General features: G+C 41.4%; 2 protein-coding genes across 4 annotated transcripts; both read right to left on the bottom strand.

Annotated features, from left to right (window-relative positions):
• Positions 1–1,952: 1,952 nt before the first annotated feature.
• On the bottom strand, positions 1,953–5,786 carry asb8 (ankyrin repeat and SOCS box containing 8). Its single transcript, XM_040153317.1, has 4 exons — positions 5,601–5,786; positions 4,330–4,506; positions 4,132–4,236; positions 1,953–2,744 (listed from the first exon to the last, which is right to left on the bottom strand). Exons 2-4 carry the CDS (start codon positions 4,456–4,458, stop codon positions 2,109–2,111), a joined length of 870 nt encoding a protein of 289 aa, XP_040009251.1. The 5' UTR covers positions 4,459–4,506; positions 5,601–5,786; the 3' UTR covers positions 1,953–2,108.
• Positions 5,787–8,283: 2,497 nt separating this feature from the next.
• On the bottom strand, positions 8,284–21,207 carry LOC120803859 (la-related protein 4). 3 transcript variants are annotated; one of them, XM_040152835.1, is made up of 17 exons: positions 20,589–21,207; positions 17,980–18,091; positions 17,414–17,572; positions 16,587–16,671; positions 16,334–16,470; positions 16,141–16,244; positions 15,929–16,039; positions 15,774–15,827; positions 15,465–15,674; positions 14,880–14,983; positions 14,599–14,640; positions 12,194–12,421; positions 12,001–12,055; positions 11,736–11,894; positions 11,488–11,627; positions 11,178–11,379; positions 8,284–10,844 (listed from the first exon to the last, which is right to left on the bottom strand). In XM_040152835.1, the coding sequence occupies exons 1-17, from the start codon at positions 20,703–20,705 to the stop codon at positions 10,452–10,454; spliced, it is 2,412 nt and encodes an 803-aa protein (XP_040008769.1). In that variant the 5' UTR covers positions 20,706–21,207; the 3' UTR covers positions 8,284–10,451. The 3 variants fall into 3 exon arrangements, with proteins under 3 accessions (XP_040008769.1, XP_040008768.1, XP_040008770.1); XM_040152834.1 differs by having other exon boundaries at positions 17,974–18,091; positions 20,589–21,206; XM_040152836.1 differs by lacking the exon at positions 14,599–14,640 and having other exon boundaries at positions 17,974–18,091; positions 20,589–21,206.
• Between the last annotated feature and the right edge of the window lie 1,146 nt (positions 21,208–22,353).

Raw genomic sequence — 22,353 nt, 5'->3', positions numbered from 1 at the left:
TTGTATATTGAGAATTACTCAGGCAAATGTGGTTATATTTTTAATGATAAAGCAGCATGTGTTCCTATCATTATGTCACAGAGTTTCATCCAAATTGAATTTCAAACATTGCCAAGGTGTTCCTTACAGGTGCATGTAAACTTCTAATCCCAAAGAACTGAACCTGGTGCAGGTAGTAGGCCTTTCTAATGGACGAGACTTTGACATGTCACAGAAGAAAAGCACAGGCGTAAGTAATAAAATGAATGATGGCTGAATTTTGTTTAGCTTCTTCAGTTTCAGGGTCCTGGTGTTGTTCATGCTGCCTCACTGTCACTGGCTCACTTGAATATAGCAGAGGCATTGTTAATGTTGTTAGTAACACCTGTGCTTTTTCCTACCATGACAATTCAAAATGTCTCCTGTTAGAAAGGTCAGCCAAATGTTTCAGTAGGGTTTCATACCCTACAACAGTGGGGCTTTTAAAGTAACAGCACCTAATTATAATATGGTAAATGTATTCTATGTGTCTGTTTAAACAACTTAATGAGTTCACACTTTTTGGAATGAATAATGAAGAGAAAAGACTGAATGGAATATAAAGGCATTTACTTTCATTATGTTGACAAAGAAAAAAGCACTTTTGCAGGTGTACACAAGACATGATCTAAAGGGTTCATTTTTAAACACCTGCAGAACAAGCAAAAAAAAAAAATTAAGTACAGACATGGTCAGACTTTAGACATGTAACATAACAAACTTAAATACATTTTGCAAGCTTATTTAGTGAATCTTTCAAGGACAAAAAATTATTAATCATGCCATTTCATGGTTAACACATTGAAACGTTTAATTTAAAATAATCTTTAAACATACGCTGCAAAATGTTGGACCTGTGAGCACCCTTGAAAACCTAAACTTCTGCAAGTTAAGACTGGAAACATGTATTGTTGAAAAAAAAAAAAACAACAAAACATTGTATTCCTCCTTGGCAACTGCAGCTGTACCCTTCATTAAAACAAAGCCCAAATAAATACTAAATTACATATGACAGCAGGCATGTTGACATCACTTTTATCAGCAATGAACATTTCCACAGGACTAGATGGAGGCAGGATAAATTTTGTGAAACCAATGATAATAATCTGAAACCTTGTGTTGCGTCTATGTGGCAACTAAAACTGTTCTTTTCTTCTCAAAGTGGGGCGTTTTTTTAATTTTATTTTTTTGTTTTTACCGTGGTATTGCACAAATGACTGCACTTTGAGTTCACTGGGACGTCACTGAGAGAAAGATGGCCACTACTTCAGGAACTGCATCATCTTGGTGAATTACTGGACAGCCTGAATCATTAGACATTAGCCCTCATTCATGACCTTAAATTCTTAAATGGAAATCTAATCTTTAAATATAATCTTACAATGAGCATATCCTAATTTTACCACCAACCTCAATATTTAACAATATTTTGCTCATCCTCTGTGACAAACCATAATGGCATATACATTTTTTCATTATATTTAAGTTCTAAAATTTAATAGTAGATACTTATTGTGAATTTTGCACACAAAAAAAAAAAAAAAAAAAAAAAAAAAGGTAAAGCCTAAGTAAAAATTTCAGATGTACTGGTTCTGTATGAACATGTTGAAAAAGGTTGGTTGATTGACACATTTAACTTAATGTAGGTTAAATCCTATGATCAAGCCCAACATCACAGGGATTAACCACGTGTTATAGTTTCTTTCTGTACTGCATACAAAGTGGGCAGAGAAAATTCTGTTTGACCAAGACTTTTCTTTTAACAGGCCAGGAGTTTTATAATAACATGAATATAATGCATGGGAGGATGTTTGCTCCTACAGCTGAAATTGATCAAATTTATCAATCTGTACTTAAAAAAAACTGTTCATTTAGACATTGTGCACTAGATAATTTAAAAAAAAAAAAAAAAAAAAAAAACCATGGAAAGTTTTGTTCATCTCTCCCAGTGCATAAATCTGTATTGCTTTGCGAGAAGGTTTAATAAATGAGAGCCACTGTCAGACACTATCCTATAATTCAATGGAGACACTTCCTTCCTATATGCAGTGGGATGAGCTGTCTATTGATCAGCCAGTGGTTTCATCACCTCAGTCTCTCAGCAGTAGATAGTCTTTGATAGTCTCTGGTAAAGGAAGCTCTTTTACAGCAGTGGGGAGGAACTGCACCCCGAGACTCTGCCGGACAGCACAGCGTGCCAGAGAGCGCAGCGTGGGAGCCTGAGCCACCATGTTGGTCAGCCTCGCAAGCAGCTGGGGATCTTTACTCAGCTCCCTGGGAAGGGTGCCGTCCGCCCGTCGGATCTCAAACCGCCCTGCTGCCCGGCACAGCAGCTCAAGGCACTCCTCCTCCTGTTCAGTGCCCAGGCCCCGGGCCAACAGGGCCACCAGTCGGGAGATAGGGGTCTGGCCCTTCAGGTTGGTCACATGGACCTGGGCTCCGTAGTCTAATAGCACTTTGACACTCTCCAGGTTGCCTTTCATTGCTGCCCAGCTCAAAGGAGTGTCATTGTTGTAGTCCCGGGCATTGGGACAGGCCCCGCTCTCTAGCAGGGCCCTCACACACTCTGGGTTATCTTTGAAGGCGGCCCAGTGAAGTGGGGTGTCCTTGTTTCCATCCAGCGCATTTGGCTGGGCTCCATACTCCAACAGCAGCTCCACGCAGCTCTCATCCTTCTCTGCTGCATAGTGTAGTGCTGTACGGTTGTATCCATCCAAAGCATTCACCTGATAAATAAAGTCAATATATTTTAGGAGTCTTATGCTAGGGAGTTAACATCACTTTTCTAATCGCACAAATGCAACGACTAGCCCAAAGTGATAGGTCTTGGGCACACAGACTGTAACGGCGTCTACAAGACCACCTCTTATTTTGGGTCATACTGTACAGACAGCAACAAAAGGGGTAAAGAGCTGGGTGAAGTGGTATGTAAGGGTGTGGTAATTGGGCACCAAGATACACCACAGCTGGGCAAATTCAGTTTCAAGGTGAGGAATTCCAAATTGTCAGTGCCGCTTGTCCTGATTATTGTGTTGCCACAAGCCCTTACAGTTGAAGGGTTGGTTTACCCAAATTACAAAGAACATTTTCAGGAACTACTTTCTACCAAAGATAAAATCCCCATGAGAACTGTTCACAGTGATCATATGAAGTAACAGGGACAGTGTATCTGGAAAGACACATTGCTGTTGAATTTTTTCAGTTAATTTTCTGAGAGTACCTCAAAAAAAATTCCATTCTCGTCCTTAGTATTTGAGTGGAAGCGGAAATTTTATAGATGGTTGTATCCAAATGTGGACAAAATTTAAACAAAGCCTATCTGTAGGGCTGTATGTCATTAGTGGTAACTGAGAATTTTTTTGGGTAGAACCGACCCTTTAAAAAAGGACTATACTGGTAATTTGCACTTTTTCACCCAGTAACTAAAAAACACATATATTATATAACTGCCAGCTATCAGCCTCAAACATCACTTGTATTATTAAAATAAATGAATTCAATTTTCCTTCCTTTCAGGCAGCCACTGGTTTAATTTCATGACAGCACAGTATGACATTAAACATGCAGAGATGGATGATCAGCTTTACTTTTATCAAAGTCGCACTATCTGCAGCTACATTGTGACATAGTTTAAACGAGAACTGTTATGAAAACACTACTTCATTGGTGTGTTTAAGTGCTAAGTGGAAATTTCAACATCTAACACATGAGAATTGGGTGTCAAATGACAACCTTTTAATGCAAAAACTGTTACATTGTCATTATCGTGTGTGATTTCAATTCTATGTTTGATTTTCTAACAACACAATTTTTGCGTCAATGGTTCTGGAAACCCACTATAAAATTTTCAGATGTCAAACCATTCTTCAAGACATCAACAGGAAGAATTTTAAAGAATGCTCTTCCTCAAACCTGAACTGCCCCACAAAGATAATGTATTTTTGGCAAAAATAAAATTGGGCATTATGTTCAGCGTGATGGATTACGTACAGTATCATAAGCAAGGTTCAACTCTCTGCAGTTGGACTGTCATATCATACAGTGGCTGTCTGGAAGGTAGCAGATTAATCTAAAACCATGTGGTTCACTGTGTAGGAATCATCTATGACATACCTCTGCCCCCTTTTCCAACAGCAGCTCCACACAGTCAGCATCAGCGACCATACATGCACAGTGCAGCGGCTTAAGTGTTCCATGCATCCGGTTCACATCAGCTCCCTTAGGCAGACAGGGGATGATGTCAATATAACTGATGACACTGGGAGATAGTATTCATTTTAAAGTCAAATTGAAAGATTAGCAGGTGCCTACCTTACGAATGAGATCCTCCACATTGTCATGTGGGAATGAGCGGATGGCTGCGATGGTGCGGATGAGTCGCTCAGACAAGGAGTATTTACTTTGAATGCTTTGCATGATGTACCACATAGTAGAGCTCATGTGTGACAGAGGACCATGGCACCCGGGCAGGGGTGACACAACAGCACACTGAAATACATGTTTCAAGAAGCTGGATTTAAAAACTGTAAGACACAATGGAGATTCCTCAGCAAAAAAACCCCACTATAAAATGAGTAACAATTTTAACAGGCGATGGGCCTAAGATTTTTTTAGACAGATGTTGCACTCATAGCACAGTGTCGTCCAAATTGAGATATAAATGTGCACATACACCTTTTAAATTTACTGTAAAATTAACTGACACACTGGCTGTACATAATCAGGTTTGTTGTGACGAGTTATATTGAATATTGAGGGTCCAAAATGATCAGATTTTATATTAGAGTTTATTATAAATACAATTTAAGTTTCAATTTCACATCCTATGAAGTGGGCAAGAGTCATGATTTCCAGAGTACTTGTTGATTTTGATATCAAATTTTAATACAATAGTGTGCGATGACAATAATGAGTAATTGCTTAGTTGTTGTTTAGTTGAAAACAAATTTACTATTTTCTTGTACTTTGATCATAATCATTTTTGACTGAAGAATTACTGCTAGGACATTAAGCTCCGACCATGCTATCTGGATAGTTTATGCTAGTACTGTTGTTAATCTGAGAACCGATGCCTGACCTTGTTCTGGCTGTTGCTACTTACTTGAAGTCGCCCAAGAGCTGATTTTCAGCAAAATTACAGCCATGTAAACAGCTAAACGTTAGATATTTGGCTCACATTAACAGCTCGTGTTAGCTCGCTCAGAAATAACATGCTCCGCATCAAAAAGAAAACATAAGACAGTCTGCAACAATGATGCACGTTTAACACCAAGTGACAGTTTATTTTAATTAACAGATTAACGTTAATATACAAATTAAAACTGCCATTTGGCTAACAAGCAGACGCCGAGGGGTTGGTTTAGAGGGAAAAAAAAATGCTCTCCGACTACATTTTCCCCCGCTGCTAGCACCAAGTTAGCTAGCTAGCGAGCTAACGTTAACATGGAGATTCAAGGGGCAAGCGACACTTGTAGGCGGACAAAAATCAATTGACATTCATTTCCAAATCTTTGTGAAAGCTGTTTGAAATGCCCTTCCGCATCCACCGTCGATAAATGACCGATGCTAACGAGATAACCTACCGTTTTCGGTCCACGGTTTGAAGGTCTGACAGGTTACTGTAGGGACTGTTTGCTGCTCGGTTTGACATAAACACAGAAGAACGTCACGGCTGCGGCCACGCCCTCCTCCTCGAGCCACCGTTCCTCCGTATTTAAACCCGACCGCGGCCAACGCTCGCCTTGGTCCGCGATAACTCCAGCTAAATTCGTGCCGCACGTTAATACCGGCTTTTACGCTCTGCGACCGCCTCGTCCTCGCCAAGTATACTTACTTGCCCAATATGGGCATGTAACGTAACGGCAGCACCGCAGGCATCCGCCGGCATGCCATGAATGCCGTCGGCCCATGTCCATGTTGAGTTAAGAACGGTCGACCAGCAAGAGAGTCACCGAGACAAGAGGCTTCGCAGCTCACCGGTGACTGACTGGCCTGGCAGAGGCAGCCCCTGGTGGACAGCCGAGCCACACCGGCCGGAGAACTGACCGCAGACACTGAGGGTTTTTTTCCAAAGTCATAGTTCCATATTCCGCCCGGGACTGTGGAAGGCCAAGGCTATATAAGGAAAGCAGGTTGCAGTGAGGTCCGTTTTATGTTGAATATTAGACCAGGGATGCAAGGAACGATTCTGTTCACGGTCGATTTTTTTTTTCTTTTCATTATCATTCAGATTAATTGATTAATCATTTAGTCCACAAAATAAGAGAACGCGTATGTTTACAGCTTGTGATCAGTTCAACCAAAGATTGATTATTCGTACTCTTGATTGGAATAGTTTTGAGGCCTTAAGTCTAAATATAGATAAATATAGATAATACAGAAAAGTTGAGAAGCAAAATAATTTTGCATACAAGAATGTTTTTTTCCCCCCTGCTTTACTATTATTTTGACCACCAAGCGATCCCTGGGGGACCCACCCAAGGGCATGCGCAAAAATTGTGGGCACCCTACTAATTCAGTACCTAGTAACCCCCTAGTTTGCGAACTGTTAAGCAAAGCATGGGGGGTAGAAATATTCTGTTTTGGGGTTGAGTGGCAGCCAGTGGCACAGGCAACATTTTACAGATAAAGGGAAGAATGAATTCCACTACATTTGCAGCCAGACAATCGTGGATGCAAATGTCCTGCAGTCCCACAAGAAAGTGCGACTGAAAAGAGGCTGGCTTCTACAACAGGACAACGCAGACCTCAAAGCAGACCTCAAAATCCACCATGAACCACTTCAAGAAACACAAGCTCAAGCTTTTGGAACGGCCTCCACAGTCCCCTGACCTGATCAGAAATGTGTGTGTGCAGGACAGAACTAAATCAAGAAGAGACCTACTCTTACCTGCTACAAAAAACGTTTGCCAGCTGTGATATCTGCCAAAAGAACACACTAATTCAATGCTAAGTACTGAATTAGTGTGTGTGTGTGTGTGTGTGTGTGTGGAATTTGTCCAGGGGTGCCCAAACCCTTAGATACAACTGTAAAGAAAGAAAAGAGACTTCAGTGAAGTCTGTTTTATAGTGAATATTAGACAAGGGATACAAGTTAACCATTATTCTGTGATCAGCTGACCAGCACTTTTTTTTTTTGGATAATTTTGCAGATTAATCATTTAGTCCACAAGATGTCAGAAAATAGCAAAAATGGTCATCACAACTTCCTAGTGCCCAAGGACACATTGTCAAAATGATCAATTTGTCACCAAGAGTCCCGAACCCAAAGATATCAAATTTACAGGAATACATATGAATACATAAAACACATAAAAGCAGCCAATCTTCACAGAGAAGCAAAAGCTTGATAAATGACCTAAAATGGTTATTCAATTATCAAAATAGGTTTAAGATTCATTTTCTTTCTCAACTTAGACACACATTCATATCCAGTCCTTCATTATCCATTTTTTTTTTTTTTAAATGAGAACAGATTTGGAGCTGAAACAAACAGTTGATCAATCAACCTCTCAACTGAAAGAAAAAATGGCAACTATTTGATAATCAGGGAATTGTTTGTCATTTCTCAAGCAAAAATGTCCGACATTCCCTCACTTCAAGCTTCTCAGTTGTGAGGATATGCTGTGACAATAAACAGAATATTTTTGAGCTTTTGAGGAGTGTGGGTCAGACCAAAAAAAAAAAAAAAAAAAGCAATTTGAGGACGTCAAATAGAGCCTTAGTAAACTGTAATGGCCCTTTTTCACAGTTGTCTCACATTTCATTGATCAAACGATGAAGTGATTGATCAAGAAAATAATCAGTAGTTTAATTGTGAGGAAAATAATCATTAGTTGCAGCCCTTTATCCGTTTGCCAGATCCCCCAGTGAACCTCCATCCAACCAGCCAATGTAGGTGGTAGAGTACTAAACAGGCCTAAAACTGAGACCAGAACCTGGCCTGTAGCCACATCTCTAAGAAACCCAACCAAACCCAAATGGCCCTGACGAATTTTACACCCAAAGCTACAGGTTCTTGCTTTATTTCATCCATAACTGACCTTACAACTTTTTACATTTTTAGTAGGGTCTCTTTGGCATTACGTATCTGCTTGCAACACATAAAACATGGATACGGACAAAAGGCAGTTAGTTATAGTCAGATTTTCCTAATTACATTCAAAATGAGAGAGATCCAACCTGACGCTGCAACCCATTCACCTGCTGATATGTGTCATGTATGCACAAAACACAAGACAGCAGAAAGAAATGTGACGCTGGAAAGCCAAATCAAAATAATTTATTTTTGGTGACATTTCATACAGTTCTAGGATTGTGTCTCAAACACTTGGTTGATCCATTACTATATTTCCTTTTGCCACCCAAACCCAAATTAACAGAAAATAACCCAAACATATGGAGGGGGGAAGCAATTCCTGTAGGTATTTGCAAGCCTGTCAACATCAACCATATGCTTCTAAAATGATTTCACCTTACTCACGAGTAAGATTCTTTTTAAAAACAAGTTAGTGCATTTATTTAATTATACTAAATCACTAGCTGCTCATACTCATTAAGGAAAAAGAAATAACAGCCCCAGTGATTGGTTACTCGTTTACTGCATTACTAAACCCAAAGTCAATGCATCAAGTATTTTCTCTCAGCTGACATCTGGAACAGTATGTCATATGCGTGATTTTATTTTGCCAATGCGATTTCACACAACTTTGGGGAAACCAGCCTACCAAGATTGGGAGAAAAGCGCTGCGCATCAGAAAATTAAAATAAATAAATTTAAAAAGCAATACATACAGTGAGTCAAACTTCAAATTCAAAGTCAACCTGTTTGTTTTTCAAAGATTAAAAAAAGGAAAGAAAAGAAAAAACAAAGAAAAAAAAACAAACAAACCAGCAAACTCAGCCTAAAAGCACAAAACAATCTGGTGGATACCTCCTGTCAAAAGCCTCCCTCTGTAAATTCAGAACTAGAACAATTACATTCTCCCACACACATTTCTAGTGAAGGGTTATTATAATATAGCATAGGCAACTACACCTCTACAGCTTCTTCAAAATCCAGTTTCACTGGGCCAAAAGTTTCCCCAAGACTACATTATTTAGCAGACCTTGTCAATAAAAATCAAAACTTTATCCTAGCACACTATGATCATAGGCAGCTGGCACATAGCACGTGAAAAATGTTCCAATTCTCTTTATACCCACAACCCGGCTGCCAATTATTATGTAGATATCATCCTTAGCTAACAGCACTCCTCAGTCTATTTTTGACACTATGCCATTGTTAAGAACAATTCACAGATATAAGCTTAACCTGGATATCCTGTGATGATGTAGAAAAGCCAAACCTCACCTAAACCACCAGGCGCACTGAACAGTCAAATCTTACTATTAGCCTACTCTTTTCTTTTTCCTCATGAAGTACATCACCCTACTACCCAAACAAACATGTAAACAGAGAACCTGACTGATTATCATCATGACAATAATCTGAATCCATCGGAGTGGGTACACCCAAAACACTTCAGAGAGATAGCAAAGATAAAACTTAACATGAAAAACTTTGGACCAGGCTAGCAGATCCACCGTGGCTAACAGGCCAGTGACCAAACCAAAGTGGATTTTCGGCTTCAAACAAAACCACACATCTGACTACAGCGCACATCAACAGTTTCTGATATCTGACTGTTACAGCTGAAGCCAATCATAAACCAGGATCAAAATACCACCGTAGAACACATTTCATTAATATACATTAGAAGACCACACTGTCCAGTTTCGGGACAATGATTCTTAATCTCGGGTGAAAAATCAAAAATCATCCATTTCATTACATCAGTGCAACAGCGCACTGTAGCACTTCAATCATTTTGTTTAACAATCAATGCATACACAGACATCAGTCAACCCTTCAGTCATACTTGCAACCTTAAGCACGCGGGAAAAAAAAAAACAAAAAAAACAAAACTGATGTCTCATTGCGTGTTAGTGATATCTTTGTATATGTACATGACAAATATGCATGTTCTTTTCTTCTTAGTGCATATTGTTCTAGCAGACCAACATCTATTCTTTAAAATCAAAACAGGTAGAGGGCCATTTACGCGGCCCAGCATCCCACCTCTCCCTAGCAGAGCATAAATGAGATGACCTCCAGATAAATCACACTTAAATTCTTTTAAGCATAATGCTGGAGGCAAAGACAAGATTTCTGTTTCCTTTTCAAATCACTTGTCAAAGTTCTTCAGGTGTCATTTTGCCCATTAGTCCTGGATGTCCCGGTCTTATTGTCATTTTAAAAGCTTTTCACTGGACAAGTTCCAGGAGGGAAGGTGGCTACCATAATGTTGTTGCTTTTATGTTATTCATTTTTATATAATTATATATATCCATGTATATATTCATACATCTTTTTTCCTATTCATATCAAGTTTTTACTTTGGCGATACTGGTGGGATATTTTGCTCTTTGCCAGTGTGCCTGTAGCCTCCCTGGGGGGAGCTGCGTCGGGCCGGAGGCGGGCGCCTCTGCTCCCGATACTTGAGGCCCCCGGTGCCTCTGGGGCCATTGCTGCGGTAGTAGCCTTGAGAGTCACGTTCACGTGGTGGTCGGCTCTCTTTGCATTCCCATCCCCCCTCCCTGTCGTGGCCTTTCTCTAGCTTGTCTCCAGGACCACTGCTGGAGCCCGGCTCCTCAGCCTTGTTCACGCGCAACTCGCGCAACGGCTGGCCCGACGCGGTGCCGGAGGAAGCTGGGGCAGGGGCCACGGGGGGAGGGTCCTTGGGTGGCCGCTGGCAAACCTCTGCGTAGCTGAGCTTACGTGGCTCCTGAACCAAGGCAGAAAAAAGAGCACAATTTTAAAAGATGTAGCACACAATCCTATTTCTACATTCACTTTCATGGTTCCTCTCATAAAACCCTCAGATCTCATAATCTTAACGCTCATTGGGGTGGCAGCGAACGTTCTGGACTTGTGGTGGGAAAGGGCGGAGAGGAAAAAAAGACAGAAACACTGCAGAAGAGTGACAGATAGAAAGGAGGGAGAGAACCAAAGCCAGTCAGTACACTACCTCAGTTCCCTCTATGCGCAAAAGAGCTCATCATCGGGAGGACAACTATGCTCAAGTGTTGGCTGTCCTTGCAAAGAACCAGATTCTCACCTGTGCAGGGGTGGGAATAGTGGCTGTAGCAGACGCCGGCGTGCTGGGTGACGCTGACGTGGAGGCAACAGAGGCCTGAGGCCTGGAGCTAGGCACAGGCTGTGTGGAGGAGGAGGGGTTGACAGTAGTTTGAGGTGTGCGCGGTGTTGCTTTTGGAGCTGGGACCTCTGCCCGTTCAACCTTCTTCTCCTGACGAGTGATACTATCAGAACAACAGTTTCAGACATTCAAGTTAATTTTTTAAGTTAAATACAGACACCGGAGACTTCAATATCCTGAATTAAAAGTGTAGATATTGAGAAAGTCGTACCCAGGGACTGAGGGTCCAAGTGGTTGTGTAGCAGATTTTGCTGCTGTCAGGGCAGGACTTGAGACAGCCACAGCCTCCTCTGTGACTGAGGCTTGGCCTGAACCTGGACTCACAGTGGCTTCTTTATTGGCTTGTTCTGTCTATAAAAAGCAAGGAGGTATGCACATTACGTCTCCTCTGAAGTCCTCCTCTCAACAGTTTCCAAGGCAGTATATCCAAGAGATTTACAAACTGTTACAGTTTCTTACCTTATCCCTGTACAAACCGCGTACAACATCTGACATTCGGTTTTCTAGCACTGGCTCTCCCTGTGTACTGACCACGCAGCCAGGAAGAGGTGGAAAATTGGTGGCAGCCAAGTCAAACTTGGGTGGAGACACTTTGACCTCTGCTAGCGGTACAGGCCTCTGATAAAGGAAATGGAAATGGAGCCAGCAAACAGAAAGATCACGACATGATTCGTGTTTTAAATACAACAACAAGGTTTTAAGACAACATGAAACTGCTATTTACCGTGACCCGTTCGTCTTCTCGCCTCCTCCGTGTTCCTCTGTAGGTTGTGCTCCGTCTGAAATGCAATTAAATTATCTGTCAACAGCGACTCAACATCAGTCAAGTGTCACCGATCAAATCGCAGCCCATGAGGAGCAGCCATTACAGTCAGGCACAAATCAGACAGTAGCTAAAACAGACCAAACAGGCTTACCTTCCACGTCCAGACATGCCACTGTCATCACTGGGGTCCGAAGAGGAGGAGAGATGTGAGAACGCCATGCTCAGGTCGGAGGCTGTCTGGACTGGGTTAGTGGTGGTGGCGGCGGCAATGGGAGCAGGAGGCTGCGGGCTGCGCAGTCCAGTCAGACTCTCCAAGGCGACAGGAGTTATGGATGCTGGGGTCACTTCGCTTGTCCTCACCTGGGGCTTCACATGGTTTCTGTTGCAGTGGGGAACAGGTAATTATGAGCAAGGCCGATATTTAGAGAGAGAAAATAAATAAATAAATAAACTAAAAACTCTTAAGAATTACTAGCAACCAGTGTTTTCTATGCAGCCTTTTGCTTTTGGGGATAATTTTGGCCACAAGAATTTAAGAATAAACTTCAGGAGGTGCAACACTGATCATACTGGTGTTTTTTACATGTAAGCCCATTCACTAAAAAGTGCATATACTTTCCAATACTACCTGACGCTTTGAATGTTAAGCTTTTTTATTGAAATTGTTTTAAAGAGATGTTGATTCAAATGTATGATATTTTTTTTGGGGGGGGGGTGTAGTTCATGGTGCTATTGAGCTGCACTGCATTATAAAGAGAGGTATCTGTTATTTAGCCTGCCCTCAATGATATAAATGGGATGGACAAAATAATAGAAACACCCGTCTGAAAACATTCCGTTACAACACAGTTCAGTTACAGTTCAACAGCCAAACTGCAGCCTCCAAAATGACCGCAAAGTTGAGTCAACATCTCTCTACGACATTTTCAATACAAACTGAACATTATAACCTTCATGAAGGGAGGAATTATTTCAAGGCTGCTGTATTAAACTGCATTTGTTTTGGCTAGGTGTCCCTAATAAACTGCCAACTGAGATTGTCTTGTCGTTATTTTTAGGTGGTAATGCATTTGCAAGCATAAACAACACACAAAAAGACATTATGACATTGTGTTTTAGGTCATTTTCCTAATGCAGTTCAATAATATATCAATATGTGTGAACGCTCTTAACATATTTGAAAACTGTTCAGCAGCTACTACAGTTATGCAAATCCAGTTTAACGGGCTATAACATGTTAAACCACTGTTTGGTCCTATAAGTGGAGCTTGAGTTTTTGTATAGAGAAAACTGCACTGTAATCACAGTGGTTATGGGATGATAAGTGGAACACTCTGTTATAAGCCTATAAGCAAAAAAAAAAAAATCGAATTGCTATATTTTGGGGTCCCTGAACAATTTTTAGATAATAGATGCTGAAACGGCTAAATGAGTTCAAAGGAAACACTGGTGGCACCAATGGAGACTTGATAGTTTGCTGGAGGAATGAGACAGCATGCTGTGTCCCCAGGGTAAATGTGTAGACATGCAGGAGTTTTGGACTACATTCGTGCTCATGATTGGCTGAAGAGGTGAAGCATTTGATGTCAACAGACTGTACTGTATATTTTGCAATCTGCAACCAATCATAAACTCATTGAGTAGAGCTGACAACGCCCATGTAAGATCTAGACAGGCTAGTAATATCTTAATGAACAACAAAACTTTGGAGCAGATAATGTTGTCGTCAAAAACTTAGCAGCATGATTCAGTTGGCTTGATCTTTTCATGAGTCTTTGACCTTCAGATCTCATAATCTGAACGCTCATTGGGATGGGAGTGAAGCACCTAACTTTGGAAGGCAAAGATAGAGAGAAATGAAAGAAAAGGAAAAGATAAAGAGGAGAAAGAGAGAACCAAAGCCAGTTACTCCACTCCCTGGTTTCCCTCTATGCGCATCATGATCTCATCACCAGGTCTGACGTGGGAAGAATACAGTGGGAAATTTCTGTGTGAAGCTGCCTTTTCACTCTATAAACAAACTTGCAAAGTTGTCATCTCTTTGGGAAAGACTTAAAGCATACAGATTAAAGCTTGACAGCTGACCTACACTCAGCTTCAAGCTGTCAGCAGTTCTTTGTTATGGCATATTACACATGGCATATGGTAATACAATCACTGACAAAGAAAAGCAGCGGTAAAACAAGGAGGAAAACAATGAACAAATAAAACAGATGGTTAGTTGTGATGGAGAGAAAGTGTTACATGTAATAATGAAAATGCAACGAGGATTTTTTGAAGCCAAGGTGACGATAACTGGAAAAAGGCAATTGCTCAGAATCAGAAAGCAGCTGCTGCCATTTAATAGGCAAGCATACATTTATCAAATGACATGACAAATCCAGGATGTCCATTACCTGGCAACAAACATTTATCACAGTGGTGAAAGGGATTATGGCTATGAAAGTCTGACTGGCAGAAGGCATGGGCCCCGTTATGGATTTAGTCATTTGCTGCTGCAGGATGGTAAGAGATGAGGGTAGCGATGAAGCTTATTGTACAGTATAATAGTTGTACCTGAAGGCATTTAATACATTCTTTCTTGAATAGAGGGGGACACTGTTGGAACAGTAAGAAGACAGGGAGTGAACAACAGTTCCCTGGTGGGGGGTTACATTATCTTTAGACAAAACTTTATTGCAGGTGACACAATTGGTTAAACATTCCAATTAGATTATGTTTATGCAGATAGCAGACTTAGATTTAAGTCCAAACTAGAAAGAGAAAAAAAAAAAAAAAAAAAAAAAAAAAAAAAATTCACAAATTGAAAAACAGCATCTGGAAAAAGAAGGCCTTACCGGTTTCTGTTGAATTGGCGAGTGATATTAAGAGAACCGGAGCCAGTTTTGTAGTGTCCAGCAGAGCCAAATCCATTCACAAAGCTACTGTTGGGAAACGGTGCCTGCACAAGGAAAAAAGGCAGTATTAACAAAAAATAAATAAATTCACAGTATTACTTGCTCCGCGTTTGCTCTGGATGTACAACTGCTTTAGAAAAATACAGAATATTTTGGCTAACTTGTTGTAATGCAAAGTATTGTGTGTTTGTCTACTAACAATTTAAACTGCAAAAAAATGAAGGACTCATTTGAATTCACTCAACACATTTCTCTATAGACATCACAACAAACAAGGGTCCAATGACTAATAAGTGATTATGTGGGTGTTTTTTTGTTTGTTTGTTTTGCCTTTTAGTGAGGTGAGACTCCAACTACTGCTGGCGCACAACATATGGCTTTCAAGGTTAATTTCTTGCATCAGATTTTACTTATTTATGCACAGAGACAAAATAAGCTGTAACTGGAAGTGAAGGTTTGCATGACGGGTGGATTCCAGAGTAGGTTTTTGTAGCTGCGTGATCGTCTAATTACAGTGCGTCTCACCAGAGGAGTTTCAAAATACGGTGTGGGCGAAGGCGTCCAGGTGGGAGGTACGATGCCGTAAACTGGGTACTGCTGCTGGGGGTAGACATGCTGCATGTAGAGTGGAGAGCTGTACTGGGACTGGCTCTGGGACTGTTGAGCGTACAGGCTGCTATCCATGCTACGGTAGCCATTCTTCGCAAAGAATGTGTTGATGGCCTTTATCCTGGCCTGTTAGCAGGAAAAAAGAAAGAAACGTTGTAAAATGATAAAAAATAACTTTGCAAACTGGCCTTTCCAAAATGACAAAAGAGTTTTAATTTGACTCACCATGATGGGTTTTCCCTGAAATGTTTTTACTTCCTCTCTCAAATACTTGTATGCCTATGGGAGCGCAAGAGAGAATCATAAGACAATTCATGGTACAGCATTTCAACTGAACACTGCAGACAGTGTGATATACAGTGAAATTTGATTGGCAGTACCTGCTGAGCATCCGTGTCTGATTGGAATGTGATGTACCAGTTGTTGTTGTGTGCGAACTCGACACTTATCACCTTTGGACAGTTGTCATTTTTGAACAGTGACTCCACTTCCTGTGAATGAGATGACAAACTAAGGTCTCATACTTGAGCTAAACTAACACAAATTTGACGATACCAAACACATGCAGTTTTTATTGCGTAGTCATCTTTACCTCTACAGGTGTGGTTTCGGGGACCTCCCTCAGGATAATAATGCACCGCTTGTGATTGGGACGCACTTTCTCCCCTTTCTCATCCACTTGTACCATAGGAGAGGCTGAGGGAAATTCAAGGTATTTAAATCCAGACACAGCACAGATGTATGCAGCTTGTTTTAACATGCACCACCCTAAACTTTTCACTCACATCTCAACACATCCAGGATGAGGTCCATGTCAGTGGTGAGAACCTTGATGCCCTCCATGCTGGCTATAGTCCAAATGGGGACAAACTGGTCACTGTCCATCTGGGACATCAGGTACAAATCCTTCGAGAGGTTTTCTCTAAAAATCACAAAACAACAAATCCATGTAGATTAGCCTTCTCTTGACTTGGGAATTAACAAGTCCACTTTCCAAATTCTGCTCTATAAAAGGTGCTTTGAGTGCTTGCCTCTTACCTAGAGAAATAAAACTCCAGCTCTTTCTTCAGAGACTCTCGCAGATTCTCAGAGGAGATCGGCTGTTCTTCAGTTTTGGAATCCACTGAGAACCACAAAGCAAAAAGTCAGCAGTAAGAAAAGCAAAAAGTTCATTACATTCAGTGCAACACAAGTGAAATACATGAGGCTTTACCAGAGAGGGAAGGTGTTATGAAAAGATGCAATCGGGTTGCGTTGTGGGTAGTATAGGATCAAATGTTTTTGGACTTTGACCCTTTCAAGAAAATGGTCTTTTGTGAAAGGTCACAACTAGTCTGCACAGGTCAAACGAGGGTTGAACATGGGTTAATTATCCCCAAGTCATACACAGGGTTTGCGTGTGACGGTGGTACATGAAATACAAATTACAGTACAGGTTAAGTGGGGCCAAAAAGTCTGTGTGTGTTCTAAATTTGTCTTCTTGGAAGTCTGTCAAAGTTAAGCAGAACCATGTGGCATGGAGAGCAATCAGTCTGCAGTCTGCATTTTAACCACTGATAATCACCTGTTGAGCTGATCAGTTGGTATGACAACCTACTGACTGGTATACTGTATGTGCTTCAATGGAAAGCAGATTTATGAGGTAATTATCACTGAACGATTTTGTATTTAAGCTGTGGAGACTGTTAATGGTACTACTGAGGACCATACAGTTTATTGGCGCAGCGCACATTGAGTTTTATATGCCCTTCAAACTTTATTATTTGGATGATGAATAAATGAATGAATGTTTTGAAAAACCGAATAATCCTTAGTTGCCTCAGTTGGTGTGTGGGGACGACTGCATGTGATGTGACATGACTGACCTGAGGTCCCTGTGGTGGACTCAGTGGGGGGAAAGCCCAGCTCTGGAGGGTCCATTCCATTTACTGCTATCTCAGCTGTTGCTGTGGAGCTGCTGTCATCCAGGGCCGTGAATCCCACAGTGTACTGCTTGCACCCAGCAGACGAAGGCTCAGAATAACCTGCGAACAAGGTAAAGAGTTTCATTCAGAACCAACAGCAAATAGCCCAGTTTTCAAGCCTGCTTCACCTCGCCTGTTTTGAAAGTCCATACATACATTTCTGTAGAACTGTGTGTGTACTTTAAGAAAGTTTGGATGTTTACAGATGTTGTCAAGGAAAGCTTAAAAAAACTACAAAGTGAGAACTTGAGCCAAAGTTTAGTTTAAACATGAGAATTACTGTTATGGCTGGTGTCGACTAGGAAAATGTCAGTATTTATATCAATAGACATGGATATGATAATGTCCAATTTTCCAAAGAAATACTGTTTTTTCACATTTTAAAGCTCTGTAAATCTTACTAAAATCAGTTGTGACCATTCTGATGGATATTTAATTGGGCTGATGGAAGTGTATCTCACCCTCACTCATGTCTGAGGGGGGCCAATGAGGGCTGTTGGGAACAGCTTCGCTGGGGGTCACAGGCATCTCCTGCCACACCTTGGCATTTGGGTTCAAACCGGCGCCCTTAGAAGTGACCTTCAAAGCAGAAACAGCAGGATCAAGAGAGTGCAAATCATATCAACATTAAAAGCAGAATTATTTTTTTATATTTTAGCTCAATCAAATATTTCAAACATACACAGGGAAAAAAACAAAAACAAACAAAAAAAAACAATGTAGATAATATTGTGCATGTAAAGCTGTCAGTTGTCTAAATCAAACTGCTGCAGTTTGACAGTTTATTTGTATCTGAATAGATTGGAATGTGACTAATGTGCTGCATCTACTATTTAGACCTACACTACGTTGAGTATCATGTATTTAATATTCTCGCTGATTCACCTCAGATTTGCTATATCATCTCTGCTGGGCATCTTACTCATTCCCGGACTATTGTCAGAATGAATATTTGGAAAAAAATCTGAGCTGTTCAAACATATTTGTTGATGACTGAACGGATTTTAAACACACTACAGTACACAGACAGAACGTTTGGTAATTATCCAGTCAAACCACTAGCACTCATTTGTTTTTCTACACAAACACATTGAGTTACTTTTTATATTCAGTACTTACTGAGCACTAAGCAGTATGTAAAAAGCATCTTCAATGCATTAAATTAACCTAACAGCTATTATGTGAGATCCAATGGCTTTAGAAAAGCTAGGTCCAACAAGGTTGAAACCTGAGGGCAACATGATAACTTGATGTAATTATAGCAATGGACTTGGAAAATAAAAAAACAATCAAACATCTTGCTGCTTAATAGAATGTATTTTAATCTCACGATAAAATCCAAACTATATCCATGTAGTTTTGAAATTCCTGCACTTATGTCCACAGATTTATCTCCCTCAAAAACAGAGAGTTTGTCTGAAACTGAGATCAAATTTTACCTTTCATTTTTTAAGTAAACATTACATCTGTACAGCGTGTGCAATGGCACGTCCGCTATCACTTAAGCAGAAACATAAATACAAAAACCAGACAGTTCAACAAGGAATTAAACTGTGGTCCCCACAGTGTACCATGGAGGACTGAGAGCCTGCAGGTTACAGCCAACCATCACTACACCTGCTGAATTCACAAATTACTTTAATCTTATATTGTGGGGGCACTGAACGAAATCACCTGGTGTAATGTTGGGATGGCACGAACACCTGCATACTACTGGGCTTCCATGGCATATAATTGGAAACCAGAGACGTACAATGAAATATGCCTAAATAGGGCCCCATTATCCCCTGTCAACAAGAGGCTATTACCCTGTTAACCTCAAGGAGGAGAATGATTACAAATGCTTTGTGTAACCAAAATGTCTGTTGTAACAAACGTGGATACAACCGGGTAAAAAACAACAAACTGACGTAATGCTGAGAGTATTTTATTTTACTGCCACCAACATAATTATGTTTTTGTTAGGCATTATTCAAGGATCAGCTCTGACTCTCCACATCAAAGGGGTTGTGGAATGGTAGGAGAAATCCTGACCCTTCAAAGATCTGTGGCCAAGAATAGATCACATACTGTACATATTAAGTACTGTACCTGCGTACATACAGCACGCCAGTAACTGTCAAATTGACCAGTTTCTTCCTTTGACATTGTCGCTCTCCACCTGCTAATAGATCCACTCCCTTTTTTGCAAAAGCAGTGGGCCTGACAAGAACAGCTGCCAGTCACAATATGCCTCAGGACACTTCTCTCCACCAGTTAGACAAGCATGGATGTGTCAAACGGTTAGGTCCCAGTGTCGTTCAAAAGAGCACGAACATTTATGCGCCGCGCAACTTGACACATGGTTAAAATTCATCTTTCTGTGTTACAGGCCGTAGCAAGCCAAGTAATGTCAGCTGACTGCGCTGCGCAGCACAGGCCAGGTATTTGCAACGCATGTCAATGCGCTAGCTAGGTTAGCTAGCAGCGCGATTAGCTAACAGATAACATTAGAGTGAATGAATGTTCATTCTTCGGCCAAAAAAAACTGAGGCATCGATCACTTACAAAATTGAAAGAAACTCAGTCAGTACTTGTCCACTCCAAACAGCACTGCGGTCCTTCTACAGCTGTCTCATAACTTATATGCTAATGATTACTCAGCAAACTACTTAATGAGCTTGCTGTTACAGTGGCTAGGCTAGCTTTAGCCATGTATCTGGAGGAGCTACAGCGGGGATCCGGCTGATGGAGAGCGAATAAAATCACCTGCCTGCTACGTTAACGGCTGCATGTTAGTAGTCATGCAAATGCTGCCGTATGTGCTGTGTTTTTGCTTGATAACCCAGATCACCTCGCAATTAAACGCTTACCACACAAGTGATTACACAAATCATCACAAAGTCAAAGCTAAAACTGAAACTTAGCATTTTAAATCGTGTCTCTCTTGTTGTTAATTTTAGCTGCTGCTTGATAAATATCGCTCATCACGCTTTCGGGGGGGGTTGGGGGGCGTACTGTGCTAACAGGTCTCCGCTGAGCGGCACTGGGTTAGCCAGTTAGCGCTAGCTCGGTTGCTAAAGAAGGCCTCACTCACCATGCCGCCTGACCCTCCCTCGCTCCCCAGCGGAGTCTCGTCCTTCCCACCGGTCTCTGGTCCCGGATCAGCCTCCTCCTGCAGCAGCGGCGGCTCCCCGCTCTGGTCTGAACTCATCAGCCGCTCCTGACTCACTTCCACCCCGTCGCGTTCTCCCGGCCCCCGCCTGCCACCACCGACTCCTCTTTCGGAACACACCGGCTGGTTTCAGCAGTCCGTCTGGTCCTCTCCTTTCGGACTAGATCGGCCAGCAGCAAACTCGAACTAGCTACTAGCGGGCTATCCGGCTAGCAGGAATGCTACAGACGGAGGCTAGCGACCTAGCGTGCTATGAATCAACGAAGCGGGCTAACGACAGCTAGCTCAATGAATCAAACCTGCACGCCGAGACACTAATGGTGCAGGCGACGCCAGACCATGACTTTTCTCACACCACAGTCCCTGCTGGCGTTTCACCAAATATTACACCACACACCGGGTTCGCGAGGCGCATTCCTAACCGGGCGACCGGAGCGGACACTGGGGACACGCACCTCTCCTCAGCTTAGGCACACAGTCCGCCGACGTTCCGGCTGCCACCGCGAGTTCTCGGTGACCTCTGCAGAAACCGTTCCCATTTCCTTTTCCGGACCCGCACTGTAGTTTTTTGCAGTATTTTCGTTGCGTTGGAGTCCTTACCCCAGTATTTTACCTGCCGAGGCTGTTTTAACTATAAAAGTACATTTAGGCAGTTCAGTCCTTGGATGTTTTATTGTTGTATTTAGAGTGCTAAACGGTAGGTTCACCATTATTCTAATGCTGGATCATACAAATTTAAAGCAAGTCCATGAACTATTAAAGTTAATGTCAATGTTAATATGTTAATGATTTGCTGATATCCAAATCAAATTTAGGAGAACCAAGAAAGCAAACCTTTGTTTAATTTCCTGATTTAAAACCATGATTGTGCAATATAGCTGTAAGAAAAAAAAAACTGATTGAAATATACATCTCCAAACATGGACTTCCTTCTCTGGCGGCCTGAAACTCCTTCAAGTAAATTTCGATAATCTTAGATACTCCGGTTTTTCTGTTATTCTGTGACTTGTATTTAGACTATACAGTGCAGAGCAAATGTTTTAGGCACTTAAAGTAAAGCAAGGATACGTCATACAAAGTGCAGTAAACAGAAAAAACCTAAATCAAACCAGTATTTGGTGTGACCACCCTTGGCCTTTAAAACAGCACCAGTTCTCCTCAGTACGCTTGTGCACTGTTTTTCAAGGTAATTGGCAGGTATGTTGTTGTAGATCTTGCCTCGGTTCTTCTGTGGATTTAGGCTGTCTCAGTGTCTTCTGTCTCCTCATGTAATCCCAGACTGACTCCATGATGTTGAGATCAGGGCTCTCTGGGGGCCAGACCATCTGTTGCAGGACTCCTTGTTTTTCTTGTTGAATTTAGTTCTTAATGTCTCAGGCTGTATGTTTGGGCTCGTTGCTGAATGAATTTGGGACCTATCAGATGCCTCCCTGATGGTACTGATGATGATGGATGAGAATCTAAGCATCTAAAGTACCTAAAACTTTTGGACAGTTCTGTACATGTTTCAGCACAGTCTTTCTTAGTGTGCTCAGTAGTAACAATAAAAAAACACTTTCTAATCTTTTAGAGTTTATTCAGTGCTACCATGGTAATGATCATGGTCTGCAATTACCAGCAGGTATCAGGGGAAAGGGGGAGCTGTGATCCAATCACTTTTTGTCCCGCTTGAGATGCAATCAAGAGC

The sequence above is a fragment of the Xiphias gladius genome, chromosome 18, assembly GCF_016859285.1.
Source record: "Xiphias gladius isolate SHS-SW01 ecotype Sanya breed wild chromosome 18, ASM1685928v1, whole genome shotgun sequence".
Classification (NCBI taxonomy): Eukaryota; Metazoa; Chordata; class Actinopteri; order Istiophoriformes; family Xiphiidae; genus Xiphias; species Xiphias gladius.
Note: the sequence above shows the minus strand (reverse complement) of the source record. Positions and strands in the feature narration are given on the sequence as shown.

What these genes read in the sequence shown, in the direction of transcription:
- asb8 (XM_040153317.1), bottom strand. Translation starts at nt 4,458, where the DNA reads ATGAGCTCTACTATGTGGTACATCATGCAAAGCATTCAAAGTAAATAC. An exon ending in TGGAGGATCTCATTCGTAAG is followed by an intron (nt 4,237 to 4,329) that starts GTAGGCACCTGC and finishes TGTCTGCCTAAG; the next exon opens with GGAGCTGATGTGAACCGGAT. An exon ending in TGTTGGAAAAGGGGGCAGAG is followed by an intron (nt 2,745 to 4,131) that starts GTATGTCATAGA and finishes TTTATTTATCAG; the next exon opens with GTGAATGCTTTGGATGGATA.
- LOC120803859 (XM_040152834.1), bottom strand. Translation starts at nt 20,705, where the DNA reads ATGAGTTCAGACCAGAGCGGGGAGCCGCCGCTGCTGCAGGAGGAGGCT. An exon ending in CGTATTTTGAAACTCCTCTG is followed by an intron (nt 14,984 to 15,464) that starts GTGAGACGCACT and finishes TTCCTTGTGCAG; the next exon opens with GCACCGTTTCCCAACAGTAG. An exon ending in CTTGGACCCTCAGTCCCTGG is followed by an intron (nt 11,380 to 11,487) that starts GTACGACTTTCT and finishes TTGTTCTGATAG; the next exon opens with TATCACTCGTCAGGAGAAGA.